Source organism: Pristiophorus japonicus, chromosome 20 (assembly GCF_044704955.1).
Source record: "Pristiophorus japonicus isolate sPriJap1 chromosome 20, sPriJap1.hap1, whole genome shotgun sequence".
NCBI lineage: Eukaryota > Metazoa > Chordata > Chondrichthyes > Pristiophoridae > Pristiophorus > Pristiophorus japonicus.
The window spans coordinates 97,563,862-97,583,911 of record NC_091996.1 but is presented as its reverse complement, the minus strand read 5'-3'; the positions used below and the strand labels follow the sequence as shown (position 1 = coordinate 97,583,911).

Here is a 20,050-nt window from a genome sequence, read left to right as displayed (position 1 = left end):
GGGAGAGAGAAATGTATTACCTTTGTTAATGCTGTGTGTACAAAGCAAATAGAATCCTGGTTAAACCTGTGTGTACCAGGGCTCCCCTCCAGCTCAGTTAGCAGTGCTGTTTGGATAAGAGGTTAAACCGAGGCCCCGTCTGCTCTGGAAGGCACTGTATCAATGCGAGTCTTCCTATTAGCGGGAGGAACAGACATGTCTCTGCAACACTTGGGGTGATGGTGAGGGGGTGGGAAACGGCCCAGTCACTAACCCTTGGTCACTGTCCTGCTTGCTGTGGGACATCAGCACTGCACTGGGAGTGTCGGCCTGGAGTGGGACTTGAACCCACAACCAGCCTGAAAGCAGGAAAGGGATACTGAGGGAATGTTCAGCCATGATCTTATTGAATGGCGGTGCAGGCTCGAAGGGCCGAATGGCCGACTCCTGCACCTATTTTCCGTGTTTCTGACCCAGGCGAGAGAGAGTGCTGACCACTGACCACAGCCACTAGCCACACAAATACAGACTCATTGTATTTAAGCAGGAATGTCTCGAGCTTTGTGCAGCCGCTTTATTTGGTTTTCAATGCCTTTTCTTTTTGTCTTGAAGCAGGATAAGAACATCTGTTGACATCCGTTGGGTTGCGTTTGAAGTTTCCTCTCGGTTATCCAGCGTCGCCGTGTGACCATGAGTGTTGCTTTAAAAATTCGGACACAGCCAGTGGCCGCACCCGCCATATTGGGCGACCCTTACTCGGTTTTTGTCATCAAAGAGGGCTACGCCTACACGGGCCAAGACGGCAACACCAGAGCCGATGGCTCCATCACCCTGGTTAAAGGTCCGCGGGTGGTGATGGTGGACACCGGGAACCCTTGGGACAGGGAGGTGATACTGCAGAGCCTGGCGAGACATGGCCTCGAGCCCAAGGACGTCTCCTTCGTGGTCTGCACCCACGGCCACTCCGACCACGTGGGCAACCTCAACCTGTTCCCCGACGCCACCTTCATCGTGTCCTACGACATCTGCAGGGGGGACATCTACCTGAGCCATGACTTCCGCGCCGGCCTGCCGTTCACCATCGACGAGCACCTCGAGGTCTTCGCCACCCCCGGCCACTGCGGCAGTGACGTCAGCGTCCTGGTGCGGGGCACGGAGCAGGGCACGGTGGTGGTGTGCGGGGACCTGTTTGAACGAGAGGGCGATGACGGCAGCTGGCAGCAACTGAGCGAGGACCCCCAGCTCCAGGCGCAGCACAGAGAGAAGGTGCAGGCCTTGGCTGACGTGATTGTTCCTGGGCATGGGCCACCCTTCAGAGTAATAAAGGAGTACCAGCCTGTTCTGTGAAGCGACTGATTCCTGCGTCTTTATACCCCGCCGCTTTTATCTTTGACTGCGACTGCCGCACTGTCGGAGGGGCAGTACTGAGGGAGCGCCGCACTGTCGGAGGGGCAGTACTGAGGGAGTGCCGCACTGTCGGAGGGGCAGTACTGAGGGAGTGCCGCACTGTCGGAGGGGCAGTACTGAGGGAGCCCCGCACTGTCGGAGGGGCAGTACTGAGGGAGTTATACTGCGAATATGTGGCCGGAAGCTCATTATTTCAGGATGACACCAAGGTATGACGTCTCGTCTCGTCTCGTTTGGCTCTCCATTCGCCGGCCTCCTGAGATGCCGAGTGGGGAAAATGAGGTCCCTCCCGCAGCAGATCGCAGTGGGCAGGTCGATGTGATGTGTTCCGCGGTCTGCGACTCATGGCCACAGTCGCACTTCGGGTCCTCCCTCATCGTCCACTTGTGGAGCGGAAGGCCACATTGCCCATGGCCTGTGCGGATTGGGTCGGTCGCTGCCCACTGTCTCCGAGGGAGGGAGGGCGAGGCCTGGCACCCCTGCTGCTGGGTCAGTGATGAGGGGGCACCCCACAATCCCGTCCGTCTGGATAGCGGGTCGATACCAGCTTTTTAACAATTCGTTCACGGGATGTGGGCGTCGCTGGCAAGGCCGGCATTTATTGCCCCTTGAGAAGGTGGTGGTGAGCCGCCTTCTTGAACCGCTGCAGTCCGTGTTACTCCCACTTTGTCGGAGCGGTTTGGTATAACTGAGGGGCCATTCCAGAGGGTCATTTAAGGGTCAACCACATTGCTGTGGGTCTGGAGTCACCTATAGGCCACCTATAGGGTAAGGGTGGCAGATTTCCTTCCCTAAAGGGGCATTAGTTGACCCAGATGGGTTTTTACGACAATCCGATAGTTTCATGCTCACCATCGCTGATACTGGCTTTTTATTCCAGATTTGTTTAATTAACTGAATTTAAATTCCCCAGTGGCCGCGGTGGGATTTGAACTCACGTCTCTGGATCATTTGTCTCGGTCTCTGAATTACTGGTCCAGTAACACCACCACTATGTTACCGATCGCGATAACTAGGGGCTGCTGTTTCCCAGAATGGCCGGAGGGTTTGTCAAGTCTGCGAATGGGAAGGTCAGTGTTGCTTACGGTTATTGGCAGCATGTCCAGTGGTGGGAAAATTATTGGAAAAAATCCTGAAAGACAGGATAAATCTGCATTTGGAAAGGAACGGATTAATTAGGGACAGTCAGCACGGATTTGTTAAGGGAAGATCATGTTTGACTAACCTGATTGAACTTTTTGAGGAGGTAACCAGGAGGGTCGATGAGGGTAGTGCGTACGATGTAGTGTATATAGACTTTAGCAAAGCTTTTGATAAGGTCCCACGTGGTAGACTGGTCACGAAGGTTGAAGCCATTGGGATGCAGGGCAAAGTGTCAAGTTGGATCCAAAATTGGTTTGGAGGTAGGAAGCAAAGGGTAATGGTTGATGGATGTTTCTGTGACTGGAAGGATGTTTCCAGTGGGGTTCCGCAGGGCTCAGTACTGGGTCCCTTGCTTTTTGTGGTATATATCAACGATTTAGATTTGAATATAGGGAGTATGATTAAGAAGTTTGCAGATGACACTATCAACCACACAGCCAATTTTAATGAAGAGGAAAGTCATGGGCTGCAGGAGGATATCAATCTACTGGTCAGGTGGGCAGAGCAGTGGCAAATGGAATTTAATTCAGAGAAGTGTGAGGTGATGCACTTTGGGAAGGCTAATAAGGAAAGGGTGAACACATTAAGCGGTAGGCCACTTAATAGTGTAGATAAACAAAGGGACCTTGGAGTGCTTGTCCACAGATCCCTGAAAGTAGCAGGCCAGGTGGATAAGGTGGTTAAGAAGGCATACGGAATGCTTGCCTTTATTGGCTGAGGCTTAGAATATAAGAGCAGGGAGGTTATGCTTAAATTGTATAATACTTTGGTTAGGCCACAGCTGGAGTACTGCGTGCAGTTTAGGTCGCCGTATTATAGGAAGGACGTGATTGCACTAGAGAGGGTGGAGAGGAGATTTACTAGGATGCTGCTTGGAATGGAGAATCTTAGTTATGAGGACAGATTGGATAGGCTGGGTTTGTTCTCATTGGAACAGAGGAGGTTGAGAGGAGACCTCATTGAGGTGTACAAAATATTGAGGGGCCTGGACATAGTGGATAGTAAGGGCCTATTTCCATTGGTGGAAGGGTCTATTACGAGGGGGCATAGTTTTAAGGTGGTTGGTTGGAAGGTTTAGAGAGGATTTGAGGGTGGCTTCTTTACGCAGAGGGTTGTGGGGATCTGGAACTCGCTGCCTGGAAGAGTGGTGGATGCAGAAACCCTCACCACTTTTAAGAGATGGTTGGATGGGCACTTAAAGTGCAGTAACCTGCAGGGTTACAGACCTAGAGCTGGTAATTGGGATTAGACTGGATGACCTTTTGTTGGACGGCGCAGATATAATGGTAAGTACTGCAGGGAATAGAATACGGCCAGGGTGATCTCCTGGTCTAGTGTCGATCGCCTGGATGGGTCGGAGAGGAATTTTCCCAGATTTGTTTTTCCCTAAATTGGCCTGGGTTTTTATCTGGTTTTGGCCTCTCCCAGGAGATCACGTGGTTCCGGTTGGGGTGGAGTGTAGAATGTTTCAGTATAAGGGGTGTCACAGTTGTGTGAGGCGGACTGGTTGGGCTGGGTGCTCTTTACCTTTCCGTCATTGTTCATAGGTTTATATGTAACCTTCAGGGCTGCTGACCGAGGGCCGTGCGGCTCTTTGTCGGCCGGCGCGAACACGATGGGCCGGAATGGCCTCCTGCGCTGTAAATTTCGATGTTTCTATGATCAATGTGTGGCTCTGCAGCACCATGAGGCCGAATGGCCCTGAACAACAGGCCCTTTTGGGATGGGGGCCCTCTTTCAAAGACTAGTCAGTAACAATGGACTGGAACATTGACTCGTTCACAACACAAAGTGAGTAAGGGTGGCAGTGTGAGCTGGGTGGCAGTGTGAGCTGCGAGGAGGATGCTATGAGGCTGCAGAGTGACTTGGATAGGTTAGGTGAGTGGGCAAATGCATGGCAGATGAAGTATAATGTGGATAAATGTGAGGTTATCCACTTTGGTGGAAACAGAGAGACAGACTATTATCTCAATGGTGACATTAGGAAAAGGGGAGGTGCAACGAGACCTGGGTGTCATGGTACATCAGTCATTGAAGGTTGGCATGCAGGTACAGCAGGCGGTTAAAAAAGCAAATGGCATGTTGGCCTTCATAGCGAGGGGATTTGAGTACAGGGGCAGGGAGGTGTTGCTACAGTTGTACAGGGCCTTGGTGAGGCCACACCTGGAGTATTGTGTACAGTTTTGGTCTCCTAGCTTGAGGAAGGACATTCTTGCTATTGAGGGAGTGCAGCGAAGGTTCACCAGACTGATTCCCGGGATGGTGGGACTGACATATCAAGAAAGACTGGATCAACTAGGCTTGTATTTACTGGAGTTCAGAAGAATGAGAGGGGACCTCATAGAAACGTTTAAAATTCTGACGGGTTCAGACAGGTTAGATGCAGGAAGAATGTTCCCAATGTTGGGGAAGTCCAGAACCAGGGGTCACAGTTTAAGGGTAAGGGGTAAGCCATTTAGGACCGAGATGAGGAGAAACTTCTTCACCCAGAGAGTGGTGAACCTGTGGAATTCTCTACCACAGAAAGTTGTTGAGGCCAATTCACTAAATATATTCAAAAAGGAGTTAGATGAAGTCCTTACTACTAGGGGGATCAAGGGGTATGGCGAGAAAGCAGGAATGTGGTACTGAAGTTGCATGTTCAGTCATGAACTCATTGAATGGCGGTGCAGGCTCGAAGGGCCGAATGGCCTACTCCTGCACCTATTTTCTATGTTTCTATGAAAGACTTGCATTTATATAGTGCCTTTCACAACCACCAGACATCTCAAAGCACTTTACAGCCAGTGAAATACTTTTTGGAGTGTAGGCACTGTTGTAATGTGGGAAACGCGGCAGCCAACTTGTTCACAGCAAGCTCCCACAAACAGCAATGTGATAATGACCAGATAATCTTTTTTTTTGTTATTTTGATTGAGGGATAAATATTGGCCAGGACACCGAGCATAACTCCCCTGCTCTCTTTCGAAATAGTACCATGGGATCTTTATCATTCACTTGAGAGAGCAGACGGGGCCTCGGTTTAATGTCTCATCCAATAGATGGCACCTCCAACAGTGCGGCGCCTCTCAGTACTGCCCCTCCGACAGTGCGGCGCTCCCTCAGTACTGCCCCTCCGACAGTGCGGCGCTCCCTCAGTACTGCCCCTCCGACAGTGCGGCGCTCCCTCAGTACTGCCCCTCCGACAGTGCGGCACTCCCTCAGTACTGCCCCTCCGACAGTGCGGCGCTCCCTCAGTACTGCCCCTCCGACAGTGCGGCGCTCCCTCAGTACTGCCCCTCCGACAGTGCGGCGCTCCCTCAGTACTGCCCCTCCGACAGTGCGGCGCTCCCTCAGTACTGCCCCTCCGACAGTGCGGGGCTCCTTTAGTACTGCCCCTCCGACAGTGCGGGGCTCCTTCAGCACTGCCCCTCCGACAGTGCGGCGCTCCCTCAGTACTGCCCCTCCGACAGTGCGGCGCTCCCTCAGTACTGCCCCTCCGATAGTGCGGCGCTCCCTCAGTACTGCCCCTCCGACAGTGCGGCGCTCCCTCAGTACTGCCCCTCTGACAGTGCGGCACTCCCTCAGTACTGCCCCTCCGACAGTGCGGCGCTCCCTCAGCACTGCCCCTCCGACAGTGCGGCGCTCCCTCAGCACTGCCCCTCCGACAGTGCGGCGCTCCCTCAGTACTGCCCCTCCGACAGTGCGGCACTCCCTCAGTACTGCCCCTCCAACAGTGCGGGGTCCCTCAGCACTGCCCCTCCGACAGTGCGGCGCTCCCTCAGCACTGCCCCTCCGACAGTGCGGCACTCCCTCAGTACTGCCCCTCCGACAGTGCGGCACTCCCTCAGTACTGCCCCTCCAACAGTGCGGGGTCCCTCAGTACTGCCCCTCCGACAGTGCGGCGCTCCCTCAGTACTGCCCCTCCGACAGTGCGGGGCTCCTTCAGCACTGCCCCTCCGACAGTGCGGGGCTCCCTCAGCACTGCCCCTCCGACAGTGCGGCACTCCCTCAGTACTGCCCCTCCGACAGTGCTGCGCTCCCTCAGTACTGCCCCTCTGACAGTGCGGCACTCCCTCATACTGTATTGCCTACATGACACTGAGAACAGTGGTTGGTAAGATGTAGAATCCATTCGTTGTTGATCGATGACAGGAAATACGGTTTTGTACCAGTGTCAGTTCGTACCGAGTGTATGGGGACCGCTGCAGACTTTAATAAATCTGTAACTTATGCAAATAAGACCTTTTTTTAAATAGCAAACTTCAATACAACTCCGGGAGGGTGACGGGTCTATGATTCAGTCTGTACACAGAGAGAGGATTTTGGAACTGACAACCGATGACCTTGAGGAACAGAAATAAATATAAAATCTCAGACAATCGCACGATCGTGTTGCAAAATTCAGTGACTAATGGCCTGAGTACATGAGCCCAATAAATGTTATCACATCTGGAACAAACCGTTTATGACATTGTGATAATTCCTTTACGTATTTATGCAGAACTTCCTTATTTTTTCACCACCTTGCCTTTTTGAAGTGTTTTCAACTTTCTCCCCTCCTCCTGAAGGTGCTGACTCCTCGGTGCTGACCCTGTGTGGGTGCTGGGTGCTGACACTGTGTGGGTGCTGGGTGCTGACACTGTGTGGGTGCTGGGTGCTGACCCTGTGTGTGGGTGCTGGGTGCTGACCCTGTGTGTGGGTGCTGAGTGCTGACCCTGTGTGTGGGTGCTGGGTGCTGACCCTGTGTGGGTGCTGGGTGCTGACCCGGTGTGTGGGTGCTGACCCAGTGTGTGGGTACTGACACTGTGTGAGTGCTGACCCTGTGTGTGGGTGCTGGGTGCTGACCCTGTGTGTGGGTGCTGGGTGCTGACCCTGTGTGTGGGTGCTGGGTGCTGACCCTGTGTGTGGGTGCTGGGTGCTGACCCTGTGTGGGTGCTGGGTGCTGACCCTGTGTGGGTGCTGACCCGGTGTGTGGGTGCTGGGTGCTGACCCGGTGTGTGGGTGCTGATACTGTGTGGGTGCTGACCTGGTGTGTGGGTGCTGGGTGCTGACCCTGTGTGTGGGTGCTGGGTGCTGACCCTGTGTGTGGGTGCTGGGTGCTGACCCTGTGTGTGGGTGCTGGGTGCTGACCCTGTGTGTGGGTGCTGGGTGCTGACCCGGTGTGGGTGCTGGGTGCTGACCCGGTGTGTGGGTGCTGACACTGTGTGGGTGCTGGGTGCTGACCCTGTGTGTGGGTGCTGGGTGCTGACCCGGTGTGTGGGTGCTGACACTGTGTGGGTGCTGACCCGGTGTGTGGGTGCTGACACTGTGTGGGTGCTGGGTGCTGACCCTGTGTGTGGGTGCTGGGTGCTGACCCGGTGTGTGGGTGCTGACACTGTGTGGGTGCTGACCCGGTGTGTGGGTGCTGGGTGCTGACCCTGTGTATGGGTGCTGGGTGCTGACCCTGTGTGGGTGCTGGGTGCTGACCCTGTGTGTGGGTGCTGAGTGCTGACCCTGTGTGTGGGTGCTGAGTGCTGACCCTGTGTGTGGGTGCTGGGTGCTGACCCGGTGTGTGGGTGCTGACACTGTGTGGGTGCTGACCCGGTGTGTGGGTGTTGGGTGCTGACCCGGTGTGTGGGTGCTGACACTGTGTGAGTGCTGACCCGGTGTGTGGGTGCTGGGTGCTGACCCGGTGTGGGTGATGGGTGCTGACCCGGTGTGTGGGTGCTGACACTGTGTGGGTGCTGACCCGGTGTGTGGGTGTTGGGTGCTGACCCTGTGTGTGGGTGCTGAGTGCTGACCCTGTGTGTGGGTGCTGAGTGCTGACCCTGTGTGTGGGTGCTGAGTGCTGACCCTGTGTGTGGGTGCTGAGTGCTGACCCTGTGTGTGGGTGCTGGGTGCTGACCCTGTGTGTGGGTGCTGGGTGCTGACCCTGTGTGTGGACGCTGGGTGCTGACCCTGTGTGTGGGTGCTGAGTGCTGACCCTGTGTGTGGGTGCTGAGTGCTGACCCTGTGTGGGTGCTGGGTGCTGACCCTGTGTGTGGGTGCTGGGTGCTGACCCTGTGTGTGGGTGCTGGGTGCTGACCCTGTGTGTGGGTGCTGAGTGCTGACCCTGTGTGGGTGCTGGGTGCTGACCCTGTGTGTGGGTGCTGAGTGCTGACCCTGTGTGTGGGTGCTGAGTGCTGACCCTGTATGGGTGCTGGGTGCTGACCCTGTGTGTGGGTGCTGGGTGCTGACCCTGTGTGTGGGTGCTGGGTGCTGACCCTGTGTGTGGGTGCTGGGTGCTGACCCTGTGTGTGGGTGCTGGGTGCTGACCGGTGTGGGTGCTGGGTGCTGACCCTGTGTGGGTGCTGAGTGCTGACCCTGTGTGGGCGCTGGGTGCTGACCGGTATGAGATATGTCCTCACTGAAGGCTGGGAAACATTCCCTGGTGTTGACGATGATTCTGACCCACTGGCGATAGATGGAATGATAAGAATGATAAGCTCAGGATTGCCACGAAGAGCAAAGTTTGTTGAGGTTTAACACTGGACTCATGCATTACTGTGCACGGTGCATCCCAGCAAACAATATGGAGCAACTTCGTTTGCGTAACCCACTTTGATAACAAATGTAAGGTTGTGGTATATAGTAATCAGGAACTAAGTACTGTGTGTATAAAATCTATTCTTAGTCCATGACATTTAGAAAAAATTATCTCATTACAAGATTATAGCATGTAAATCTCTGAAGTGATAAGTGTCTGTGGTTGAGAACAAGTGGGAAAAAACCCGACAGAGCCTTAAGATGGATTTCTTGACCTGCCACTGCCCTCACTCAAATAATTAAAAAGACTTGGATTTATATAGTGCCTTTCACGACCACCAGACGTCCCAAAGCGCTTTACAGCCAATGAAGTACTTTTTGGAGTGTGGTCACTGTTGTAATGTGGGAAACGCAGCAGCCAATTTGCACACAGCAAGCTCCCACAAACAGCCATGTGATCTTGGCTGGATAATCTGTTTTATTTTGTTATGTTGATTGAGGGATAAATATTGGCCCCAGGACACCGGGGATAACTCCCCTGCTCTTTGAAATAGTGCCATGGGATCTTTTACGCCCACTTGAGAGCAGACGGGGCCTCGGTTTAACGTCTCATCCGAAAGATGGCACCTCCGACAGTGCAGCGCTCCCTCAGCACTGTGTTAGTGTCAGCCTGGATTTGTTTTTGTGCTCAAGACCCTGGAATGGGAGTTGAACCCACAACTTCTGACTCAAAGGTGAGAGAAAGTGCTACCCACTCATCAGAGGCAGTCCCTTGAAGCGAGGATGACTTGCTTCCACGCCAAAAAGGGATGAAGGACCTAATATTCCGGATCCTGAACTACATCCTGAAGGGTGGAAGATGCCTGTGGGTGGATTGTTTAACATGGGGTGACCGTTGTACACCAGCCACCACACGGGGCTTGACAGAGCGAGGTCTTGGTCCAGTGGCAAGGGTTAACCAGGACGACTGGAGACCAGCTCTGCTGCACGGACCCAGTGAGCTCACATATCGCAGTGTGGGCTGGTCCCGTGCTGCCCCTGGGCCCTCGCCTCTCCCGGGCCCCGGTCACATCCCTCCACAGTCTCTCGCCACTCCTGCTGTACCTGCCCACGCTCCAATCACTGACCTGGCCCACTGGGCCACAGCTGACAAACCAAACTATGGCTTCGAAGTAATTCATTTCTAATGATTGGCTTTTTGAAATGTTTGAATTTATTAATAAAAAAATCCCCCACGTTTTAAACAGTGAGAGAACCCAGACGGACGGGCAGTCAACGACTGTTTGGGCCGAATGGCCTGTTTCTGTGTCGTATATCCGATGTAACAGAGAGCAGCTGCTGTTGTGCCGATAAAGTTATGGAGGGCCTGACAGCTGACACTAGTCCTGTCTTCGCACCATGACCACACATAGCAAGCGTCTGGAGTGGGCAACCTGTCTGTTTGCTTCCTCTCATCCAGGGACATGATGAGGCCACGTTGAATAGTACAGCACAGAAGGCCATTCGGCCCCTTGAGCCTGCCCCGCTCTTTCGAAGAGCAGCCCAGTTAGTCCTACCCTCCCCCACTCTTTCCCCGTAGCCCTGCAGTTATTTCTCCTTCACGTACTTTCCGATTCCCTTTTGAAGGCTGCTATTGAATCTGTATCCAGGCAGTGCGTTCCAAACTCTAACCACTCACTGCATGAGAAATGTTTTCCCTCAAGTCGTCTCCGGTCCTCACCTTAAATCTGTGCCCCCGGGTTATCGACCCTTCTGCCCTGTCACCAGACACCTCGACACAAACGGAAGAACCTGGGAACTCGGTGGGTAAGTGGCCCAACACCACACGGTGTGGCGGGAACAGGCAGAACGGGCGTGAAGGTGGCAAATTCATTTCCACGTAGGTAAGTGTGAGGTGGGGCATATTGGTAGGAATAAGGAGGTCGTATACTCCTGGGATAATAACAGTCTAAATGGGATAGAGGAGCAAATGGATCCAGGGATACACATTCACAAATCACTACAAATAGCAATGCAGGTTCACAAGGCCATAAAAAATGGCCAAGCACTGGGGTTCATTTCGAGAGAATAGAACTGAGCAGCAGGGAAGTTATGTGGGAGTTGTACACAACCTTGGTTGGGCCACACTTGGAGCACTGTGCACAGTTCTGGTCTCCATATTACAAAAAGGATACAGAGGCACTGGAGAAGTTGCAAAAAAGATGTTAACACTGTAAGAGAGGGTGCAGAGGAGATTAGCTCGAATGTTACCAGGGAGGAGGGAATTCAATTACCTGGAGAAGCTGGGATTGTTCTCCTCGGAGCAGAGAAGGTTAAGGGGAGATTTGATCGAGGTGTTCAAAATAATGGGGGGTTTTGATAGTCAATAAGGCGAAACTGTTCTCGGGGCAGGAGGGTCAGTTACCAGAGGGACACAGATTGACAATAATTGGCGATGGAACCAGAGGGGGAGATGAGGAAATATTTTTCTTTACGCAGCGAGTTGTTGTGATCAGGAACGCGCTGCCTGAAAGGGCGGTGGGAGCAGATTCAATAGTAACTTTCAAACCGGGAATTGGATAAATACTGGAAAACAATTGCAGTACGACAGGGAAAGATCGGGGGGGAGTGGGACTGATTGGATAGCCATTTCTAAGAGCCGGCTCAGGCTCGACAGGCCGGATGGCCTTCGGTGCTATAGCATTCTATGATCCGGGGTAACACATGAAGAATGGCCACTTGGGAGGCATACCAGAAGGGAGATAGCTTGGGGAAAACGCCCGGTATATATCACGTTTAGTACGCCACCCATTTTGAATGTCTCCTTTGCACTGTGCTATGTCGGCAGATTCTGTTACTACAAGTACCAGTCATCAGTTTTCATAACCATTTTGGAGCTGTGGTGTAAAGGTTGTACAGCCGACATGATCGGGTTATTAATACAATTTATTGAGTGTTTCACTATGGATCGTGTCAGCTGTGGCTCAGTGGGCAACACCCTCGCCTCTGAGTCAGAAGGTTGTGGGTTCAAGTCCCAATTCAGGGACTTGAGCACAAGAATCTAGGCTGACACTCCAGTACACTACTGAGGGAGCGCCGCACTGTCGGAGGGGCAGTACTGAGGGAGTGCCGCACTGTCAGAGGGGCAGTACTGAGGGAGCGCCACACTGTCAGAGGGGCGGTACTGAGGGAGTGCCACACTGTCGGAGGGAGCGCCGCACTGTCGGAGGGGCAGTACTGAGGGAGCCCCGCACTGTCGGAGGGGCCGTCTGCTCTCTCAGGTGGATGTAAAAGATCCCACGGCACTATTTCGAAGAAGAGCAGGGGAGTTCTCCCTGGTGTCCTGGCAAATATTTATTCCTCAATCAACATCACTAAAACAGATGATCTGGTCATTATCATATTGCTGTGTGTGGGAGCTTGCTGTGCACAAATTGGTTGCCGCGTTTCCCACATTACAACAGTGACTACACTCTAAAAGTATTTCATTGGCTGTAAAGCGCTTTGAGATGTCCAGTGGTGGTGAAAGGCACTATATAAATGCAAGTCTTTATTTTTGCGACCACCAGGGCTTGAGCACACTTCAATACAACACTCGGGGGGGGGGGGGGGGGGGGGACGACAGGTTTGCTTCTGGGAGGGGAGGGGAGGGGAGCGAAATTGCTGCCAGCAGCTCCAATTTTAATACCAGGTGAATTCCCCACTCAGGCCCGTTTAAATTATGATCTCATCCGATGCTCGGCGTCCATGCATATGTAAACACATCATCATAGGCAGTCCCTCGCAATCGAGGAAGACTTGCTTTCACTCTTAGCATGAGTCCTTAGGCGGCTGAACAGTCCAATACGGGAACCACAGTCCCTGTCACAGGTGGGACAGACAGTGGTTGAGGGAAGGGGAGGGTGGGACTGGTTTGCCGCACGCTCCTTCCGCTGCCTGCGCTTGGTTTCTGCACGCTCTCGGCGATGAGACTCGAGGTGCTCAGCGCCCTCCCGGATGCACTTCCTCCACTTAGGGCGGACTGGTCTTTGGCCAGGGACTCCCAGGTGTCAATGGGGATGTTGCACTTTATCAGGTAGGCTTTGAGGGTGACCTTGTAACGTTTCCTCTGCCCACCTTTGGCTCGTTTGCCGTGAAGGAGTTCCGAGTAGAGTGCTTGCTTTGGGAGTCTTGTATCTGGCAGCGGACAATGTGGCCCTGCCCAGCGGAGCTGGTCGAGTGTGGTCAGTGCTTCGATGCTGGGGATGTTGGCCTGGTCGAGGACGCTGATGTTGGTGCGTCTGTCCTCCCAGGGGATTTGCAGGATCTTGCGAAGACATCGTTGATGGTATTTCTCCATCCCCTTTGCAATAAAGGCCAAGATTCCATTGGCCTTCCTGATCACTTGCTGTACCTGCATACTATCCTTTTGTGTTTCATGCACCAGGACCCCCAGGTCCCGCTGTACTGCGGCACTTTGCAATCTTTCTCCATTTAAATAATAACTTGCTCTTTGATTTTTTTCTGCCAAAGTGCATGACCTCACACTTTCCAACATTATACTCCATCTGCCAAATTTTTGCCCACTCACTTAGCCTGTCTATGTCCTTTTGCAGATTTTTTGTGTCCTCCTCACACATTGCTTTTCCTCCTATCTTTGTATCATCAGCAAACCTGGCTACGTTACACTCAGTCCCTTCTTCCAAGTCGTTAATATAGATTGTAAATAGTTGGGGTCCCAGCACTGATTCCTGCGGCACCCCACTTGTTACGGGTTGCCAAGAAGAGTATTGTGTTCCTAACACAGATGAGGCTGCACACAGGGAGGTTAAAGTAACAGTGACCTCAGTCTTTAATAAGACACTCCAGAATGAGGAACAGGCCTTAGGGGCCGGCTTATATACAGTGCTCCCAAGGGATGCTGGGATTCCTTGGGACTTCAGGGGATGTGCTCCCTGGTGGCGGAACATGGGAGTGCATGCTTTACAGATACACAACATCACTCCCCTCCAAAGTCAAAGTGAAAACTATTTACAAGGTGAGGCGCTCGGGAGCCTTTCTTTCCCTGGTGGACCGCCTCGATACAAATGTCTGCTCTGGTGTGTTGGCTGTGCCCTCGCTGGGCTGGCGTGTTGTTGGCCCTGCAGGGCTGCTGGGTGAGCCTGGCCTTGCTGGGCTGTTGGGCGTGATAACATAAGAATTAGGAACAGGAGTAGGCCATCTAGCCCCTCGAGCCTGCTCCGCCATTCAACAAGATCATGGCTGATCTGGCCATGGACTCAGCTCCACTTACCCGCCCTCTCCCCATAACTCTTATTGGTTAAAAATCTATCTATCTGTGACTTGAATACATTCAATGAGCTAGCCTCAACTGCTTCCTTGGGCAGAGAATTCCACAGATTCACAACCCTCTGGGAGAAGAAATTCCTTCTCAACTCGGTTTTAAATTGGCTCCCCCGTAGTTTGAGGCTGTGCCCCCTAGTTCTAGTCTCCCCGACCAGTGGAAACAACCTCTCTGCCTCGATCTTGTCTATCCCTTTCATTATTTTAAATGTTTCTATAAGATCATCCCTCATCCTTCTGAACTCCAGCGAGTAAAGACCCAGTCTACTCAATCTATCATCATAAGGTAACCCCCTCATCTCCGGAATCAGCCTAGTGAATCGTCTCTGTACCCCCTCCAAAGCTAGTATATCCCTCCTTAAGTAAGGTGACCAAAACTGCACGCAGTACTCCAGGTGTGGCCTCACTATTATCCTATACAATGATGGATTCGATTTCCTGATCCAGCATGGCGTCGTTGATCCTTTGGGTGTGTGTTGTGGGTTCGAAAAAGATGGTGTCTGCTGTGGGTTGTTCAGGGCAGTCTGTGAACCGCAGCCTCGTTTGGTCCAGGTGCTTTCTGCAAATTTGTCCATTGTCTAGTTTGACTACAAACACCCTATTCCCTTCTTTAGCTATCACCGTGCCCGCGATCCATTTGGGACCATGTCCATAGTTTAGCACATACACAGGGTCATTCAGATCAATTTCCCGTGACACAGTGGCGCGACCATCGTTTACATTTTGTTGCTGCCGCCTGCTCTCTACCTGATCATGCAGGTTGGGGTGAACCAGCGAGAGTCTGGTTTTAAGTGTCCTTTTCATGAGTAGCTCAGCCGGGGACACCCCTGTGAGCGAGTGGGGTCTCGTGCGGTAGCTATGCAGTACTCAGGACAGGCGGGTTTGGAGTGAGCCTTCTGTGACTCGTTTAAGGCTCTGTTTGATGGTTTGTACTGCCCGCTCTGCCTGCCCATTGGAGGCTGGTTTAAACGGGGCTGAGGTGACATGTTTGATCCCATTGCAGGTCATGAATTCTGTAAATTCGGCACTGGTGAAACATGGCCCGTTGTCACTGACCAGTATGTCAGGCAGGCCGTGAGTGGCAAACATGGCCCTCAGACTTTCAATAGTGGCGGTGGCAGTGCTTCCCGACATTATTTCACATTCAATCCATTTTGAAAATGTGGGGTGAACCTCTGAATTCTCTGCCCCAGAGGGCTGTGGAAGCTCAGTCTTTGAGTACATTCGAGACAGAGATCGCTAGATTTTTGGATATTGAGGGAATCGCGGGATATGAGGACAGTGCAAGAAAGTGGAGTTGAGATCGAAGATCAGCCATGATTTCACTGAATGGCGGAGCAGGCTCGAGGGGCCGAATGGCCGACTCCTGCTCCGAATTCTTATGTTCTTTGGTCATCTGTTGTAATTTCTTTTTATCTGGCTCGGTGTCAAATTTATTTTTTTGTCTTATCACGCTCCCGTGAAGCTCCCGGGGACGTTAAAGGCGCTATATAAATACAGGTTGTTGTTGCCCACACACCATCTTTCTGCTGAGTTGAGTGGGGTTAAAACCGCCCCCTGAAACTAGGCTACAGTGCTTGAGGAGGAAGGACCTATCCAAGTGACTGGGAAGTGAGTATTTCAGTATATCCGTTACTGTAATGTGAGCTCATTTTGTTTTCCAGATGTTAATCATTTTTGGACACAAAACAACCCAATTGCTCTGCTTGCATTTATTGCCGTTCAAAGCTTTGGTATCCAACCTCTGCTCTCTCATGCTTATCTCTTTACCGTTCATTGGTAGACATATGCGAGGAAAAAACAAACAGAGATAAGAGAGATGGAGAAGTCCCAGATTTTCTGCACATTCATTGGTGGCACGAGTCAGAAAGCCTGCCCTTCGCGAGAGGAAAGTGTAACGTAGGCTTTATCTGAACTGTCGTCACCAGCCCTTTGCTGATAAAACCCGACAGGTTCTGTGCAGTGCCCTCGTTGTCACCTGGCCTGTAACCTTCGAGCACAATGTGCACGGGGAAATGCGCTCAGTGTATCGGGGTCTCCTTGTACCCCTTTGCTTTCTTGTGTATCGTGGCCAACGTCCTCCTTCTCTTCCCCAACTTTGAGGTGGAATATGTGCAAGACCTCAACAAAATGACGCCGGAGGTCCTGTATCTCGGAGGGATTATTGGAGGTGGCATCTTGGTGAGAATTCATTTTAGTCTCCGTACACGATTGTTGTTTAACACATAGTTCTCGTTGATCCTAACCGATATTTATTGTGACAGAGCAGGGTCGTGATGTTAACTGTTGGAATGTTGTCTGTTAAAGCAGCATGGTAACTTAAAGGGGGAACGCGAGCATAGTGGTAATTTTACTGGGCCAGTAACCCAGAGACCGGGACTAATGGTCCAGAGACTCAAGTTCATATCCCACCACAGCAGCTGGGGAATTTAAATTCAGTTAATTAAATAAATCTGGAATAAAAAGCGAGTATCAGTGATATCGGATTGTCGTAAAAACCCATCTGGGTCATTAATACCCTTCAGGGAAGGAAATCTGCCGTCCTTATCCGGTCTGGCCGGCCGATATGTGACGCCAGACCCACAGCAATGTGGTTGATTTTTAAATGGCCCAGCGAGCCACTCAGTTGTAACAAAAACTGCTACAACAAACAATAAGAAGAATAAAACCTGTCAGTGACTTTGTGTGAAAAAGATTGATTTGAAAACTTGAAGAGGGAGTCTTCTATCTCTGTCAGGGGTTTGAGGACAGGATTGCTAACCCTCCAGGATTGTCCTGGAGTTTCCAGGAAGTTCACGATTCATCTCCGGGAGAAAAATCATAGGGGGCATTTTTTTTTCTCATTTTCGTTGAACACGTTCGTTTATTAGTTAAATATTGGCTTGGTGGGGGCGGGGACATTGGAGTCAGGAGGACATGTGATGAAACCTCTAGTGATACATGCAGCCAGAGTTGGCAACTGTAGTTTGACGGCAACTCGTTAACAATTGGAAAAACTCCAACACATGATCTGTGCTAGAAGGCTGGATCTCCGTTGGCTCCCGGTCCGGCAACACCTCGATCTTAAAATTCACATCCTTGTTTTCAAATCATTCCATGGACTCACCCCTCCCTATTTCCGTAACCTCCTCCAACCCCCTGAGATCCCTGCGCTCCTCCAATTCTGGTACCCCCACCTCCCGATTTCTATCACTCCACCATCGGCGGCCATGCCTCAAGCTGCCCGAGCCCTAAGCTCTGGAATTCCCTCCCTAAACCTCGCTGCCTCCTTTAGGACACTCCTTAAAACCTGCCTCTTTGACCAAACTTTTGGTCACCTGCCCTAATATCCCCTTGTGTGGCTCGGTGTCAAATGTTTGTTTTATAATCACTCCTATGAAGCCCCTTGGGATGTTTTTACTATGTATATGGCGCTATATAAATGCAGTTCAGTTAGTCTTGCATCTATCATGAAGAAAATGCTCGAGGTCATTGTACAGGGTTCTCACACTGCTCATCTACTGAGGCCAAAAAGAGTAGCCACTGCATCTTGTTCCGCTCCAACACTGCAAACATAGGGTGTACATTTAGCCTGAGGTCAGAGGTAGGCTCTAACATGGAACTGGAGCAAAGAGACTTACAAAAGCAGAGCAATTTACAGCACGGAAGGAGGCCATTCGGCCCATCGTGCCCACCCCAGTCGAAAAAGAGCTACCCAGCCTAATCCCATTTTCCAGCTCTGGGTCCGTAGCCCTGTGGGTTACAGCACTTCAGGTGCACATCCAAGTACTTTTTAAATGTGGTGAGGGTTTCTGCCTCTACCACCCTTTCAGGCCGTGAGTTCCAGACCCCCACCACCCTCTGGGTGAAGAAATTCTTCCTCATTTCCCCTCTAATCCTTCTACCAATTACTTTAAATCTATGCCCCCTGGTTATTGAGGGGAGACGGGGCCTTCCTATCCACTCTATCTAGACCCCTCATAATTTTATACACCTCAATAAGGTCGCCCTCAACCTCCTCTGTTCCTTGGAAAACAACCCAGCCTACCCAATCTTTCCTCTTGGCTAAAATTCTCCAGTCCTGGCAACATCCTGGTAAATCTCCTCTGTACCCTCTCCACAACTTTCCTGTAATGTGGTGACCAGTACTGCACGCAGTACTCCAGCTGTGGCCTAACGAGGGTTTTATACAGTTCAAGCATAACCCCCCTGCTCTTGTGTTCTATGCCTCGGTTAATAAAAGAAAGCATTCACTATGCCTTTTTAACGACTTTATCGACCTGTCCTGCAACCTTTAAGGATCTGTGGATATATACTTTATATATGGTAGCGACAGATGGAGGCCATTCGGTCCATCGAATCTGCACCAGCTCCTTCGAAGAATAACCCAGTTAGTCCCACTGCCCCGCTCTTTCCCACATATCCCTACAATTTTTTTTCTCCTTCGAGTATTTATCCAATTCCTGTTTGAAGGCTATTATTGAATCTGTTGCCATCGCCCGCTCAGGCAGTGCGTTGCTTAGGACTGAGAAGGAAGTCAGGTGGAACATTTTCACCCAAAGAGCGTTGGAATAAATTACGGGGAGAGGCCATTGAAGAGGACAGTACAAATGGGACAACTAGGTGTGTTGCTGGAAACAGAAAGGCTTGAGGGATGTAATGAGATGGTCTATGAACACATTATGAGCTTGTTGGGCCTAAAGTATTAACATACAGACGGGATTACATAGGATATACAGCACAGAACCATACCGGCGTTTATGTCCCACTCGAGCCTCCTCCCGTCTTTCCCCATCTAACTCTATCAGCATAACCCTCTATTCCCTTCTCCCCCATATACTTGTCCAGCCTCCCCTTAAATACATCGATACTATTCGCCTCAACCCCTCCCTGTGGCAGCGAGTTCCACATTCTCACCGCTCTCTGGGTAAAGAAGTTTCTCCTGAATTCCCCATTGGATTTCTGGATGACTATCTGATATTGATGGCCTCTAGTTATACTCTTCCCCACAAGTGGGAACATTCTCTCTGTATCCACTCCATCAAAACCTTTCATCATTTTAAAGACCCCTATTAGCTCACCCCTCAGCCTTCTCTATTCAAGAGAAAAGAGACCCAGCCTGTTCATCCTTTCCTGTTATATATAATCTCGCATTTCTGGCATCATCCTTGTAGATCTTCTCTGCACCCTCTCCAGTGTCTCCAAATCTTGTTTATCCTTACTCCTTATCACACACAATCACTCAAACACACATAACAACACAAAATGAATCATCCTCACTTATGTAGGCATGATCATTCTCACATAAAAGACTTGCCTTTATATAGCGCCTTTCATGATAACCGGATGTCTCAAAGCGCTTTACAGCCAATGAAGTACTTTTGGAGTGTAGTCACTGTTGTAATTTGGGAAACGCGGCAGCCAATTTGCGCACAGCAAGCTCCCACACACAGCAATGTGATAATGACCAGATCATCTGTTTTAATTATGCTGATTGAGGGATAAATATTGGCCCCAGGACACCAGGGGAAACTCCCCTGCTGCTCTTTGAAATAGTGCCATGGGATCCTTTACATCCACCTGAGAGAGCAGACGGGGCCTCAGTTTAACATCTCGTCCGAAAGACAGCACCTCTGACAGTGCGGCACTCCCTCAGTACCACCCCTCCAACAGTGCGGCGCTCCCTCAGTACTGCCCCTCCGACAGTGCGGCACTCCCTCAGTACTGCCCCTCCGACAGTGCGGCGCTCCCTCAG

General features: G+C 51.5%; 2 protein-coding genes across 3 annotated transcripts in view; one reads left to right on the top strand and one right to left on the bottom strand.

Annotated features, from left to right (window-relative positions):
* The window catches only part of LOC139232843 (transcription initiation factor TFIID subunit 6-like), a 23,129-nt gene extending 22,458 nt beyond the window's left edge, over positions 1-671 (bottom strand). The window contains exon 1 of the mRNA XM_070863335.1: positions 572-671. Coding sequence (XP_070719436.1) covers positions 572-671 — 100 coding nt within the window. The remainder of the gene's footprint in view (positions 1-571) is intronic.
* The window catches only part of LOC139232730 (metallo-beta-lactamase domain-containing protein 1-like), a 33,869-nt gene continuing 14,068 nt past the window's right edge, over positions 250-20,050 (top strand). For both annotated transcript variants that reach the window (XM_070863238.1, XM_070863237.1), the window contains exon 1: positions 250-1,245. In XM_070863238.1, the coding sequence (XP_070719339.1) occupies positions 670-1,245 (576 nt within the window). In that variant the 5' untranslated portion in view covers positions 250-669. The remainder of the gene's footprint in view (positions 1,246-20,050) is intronic.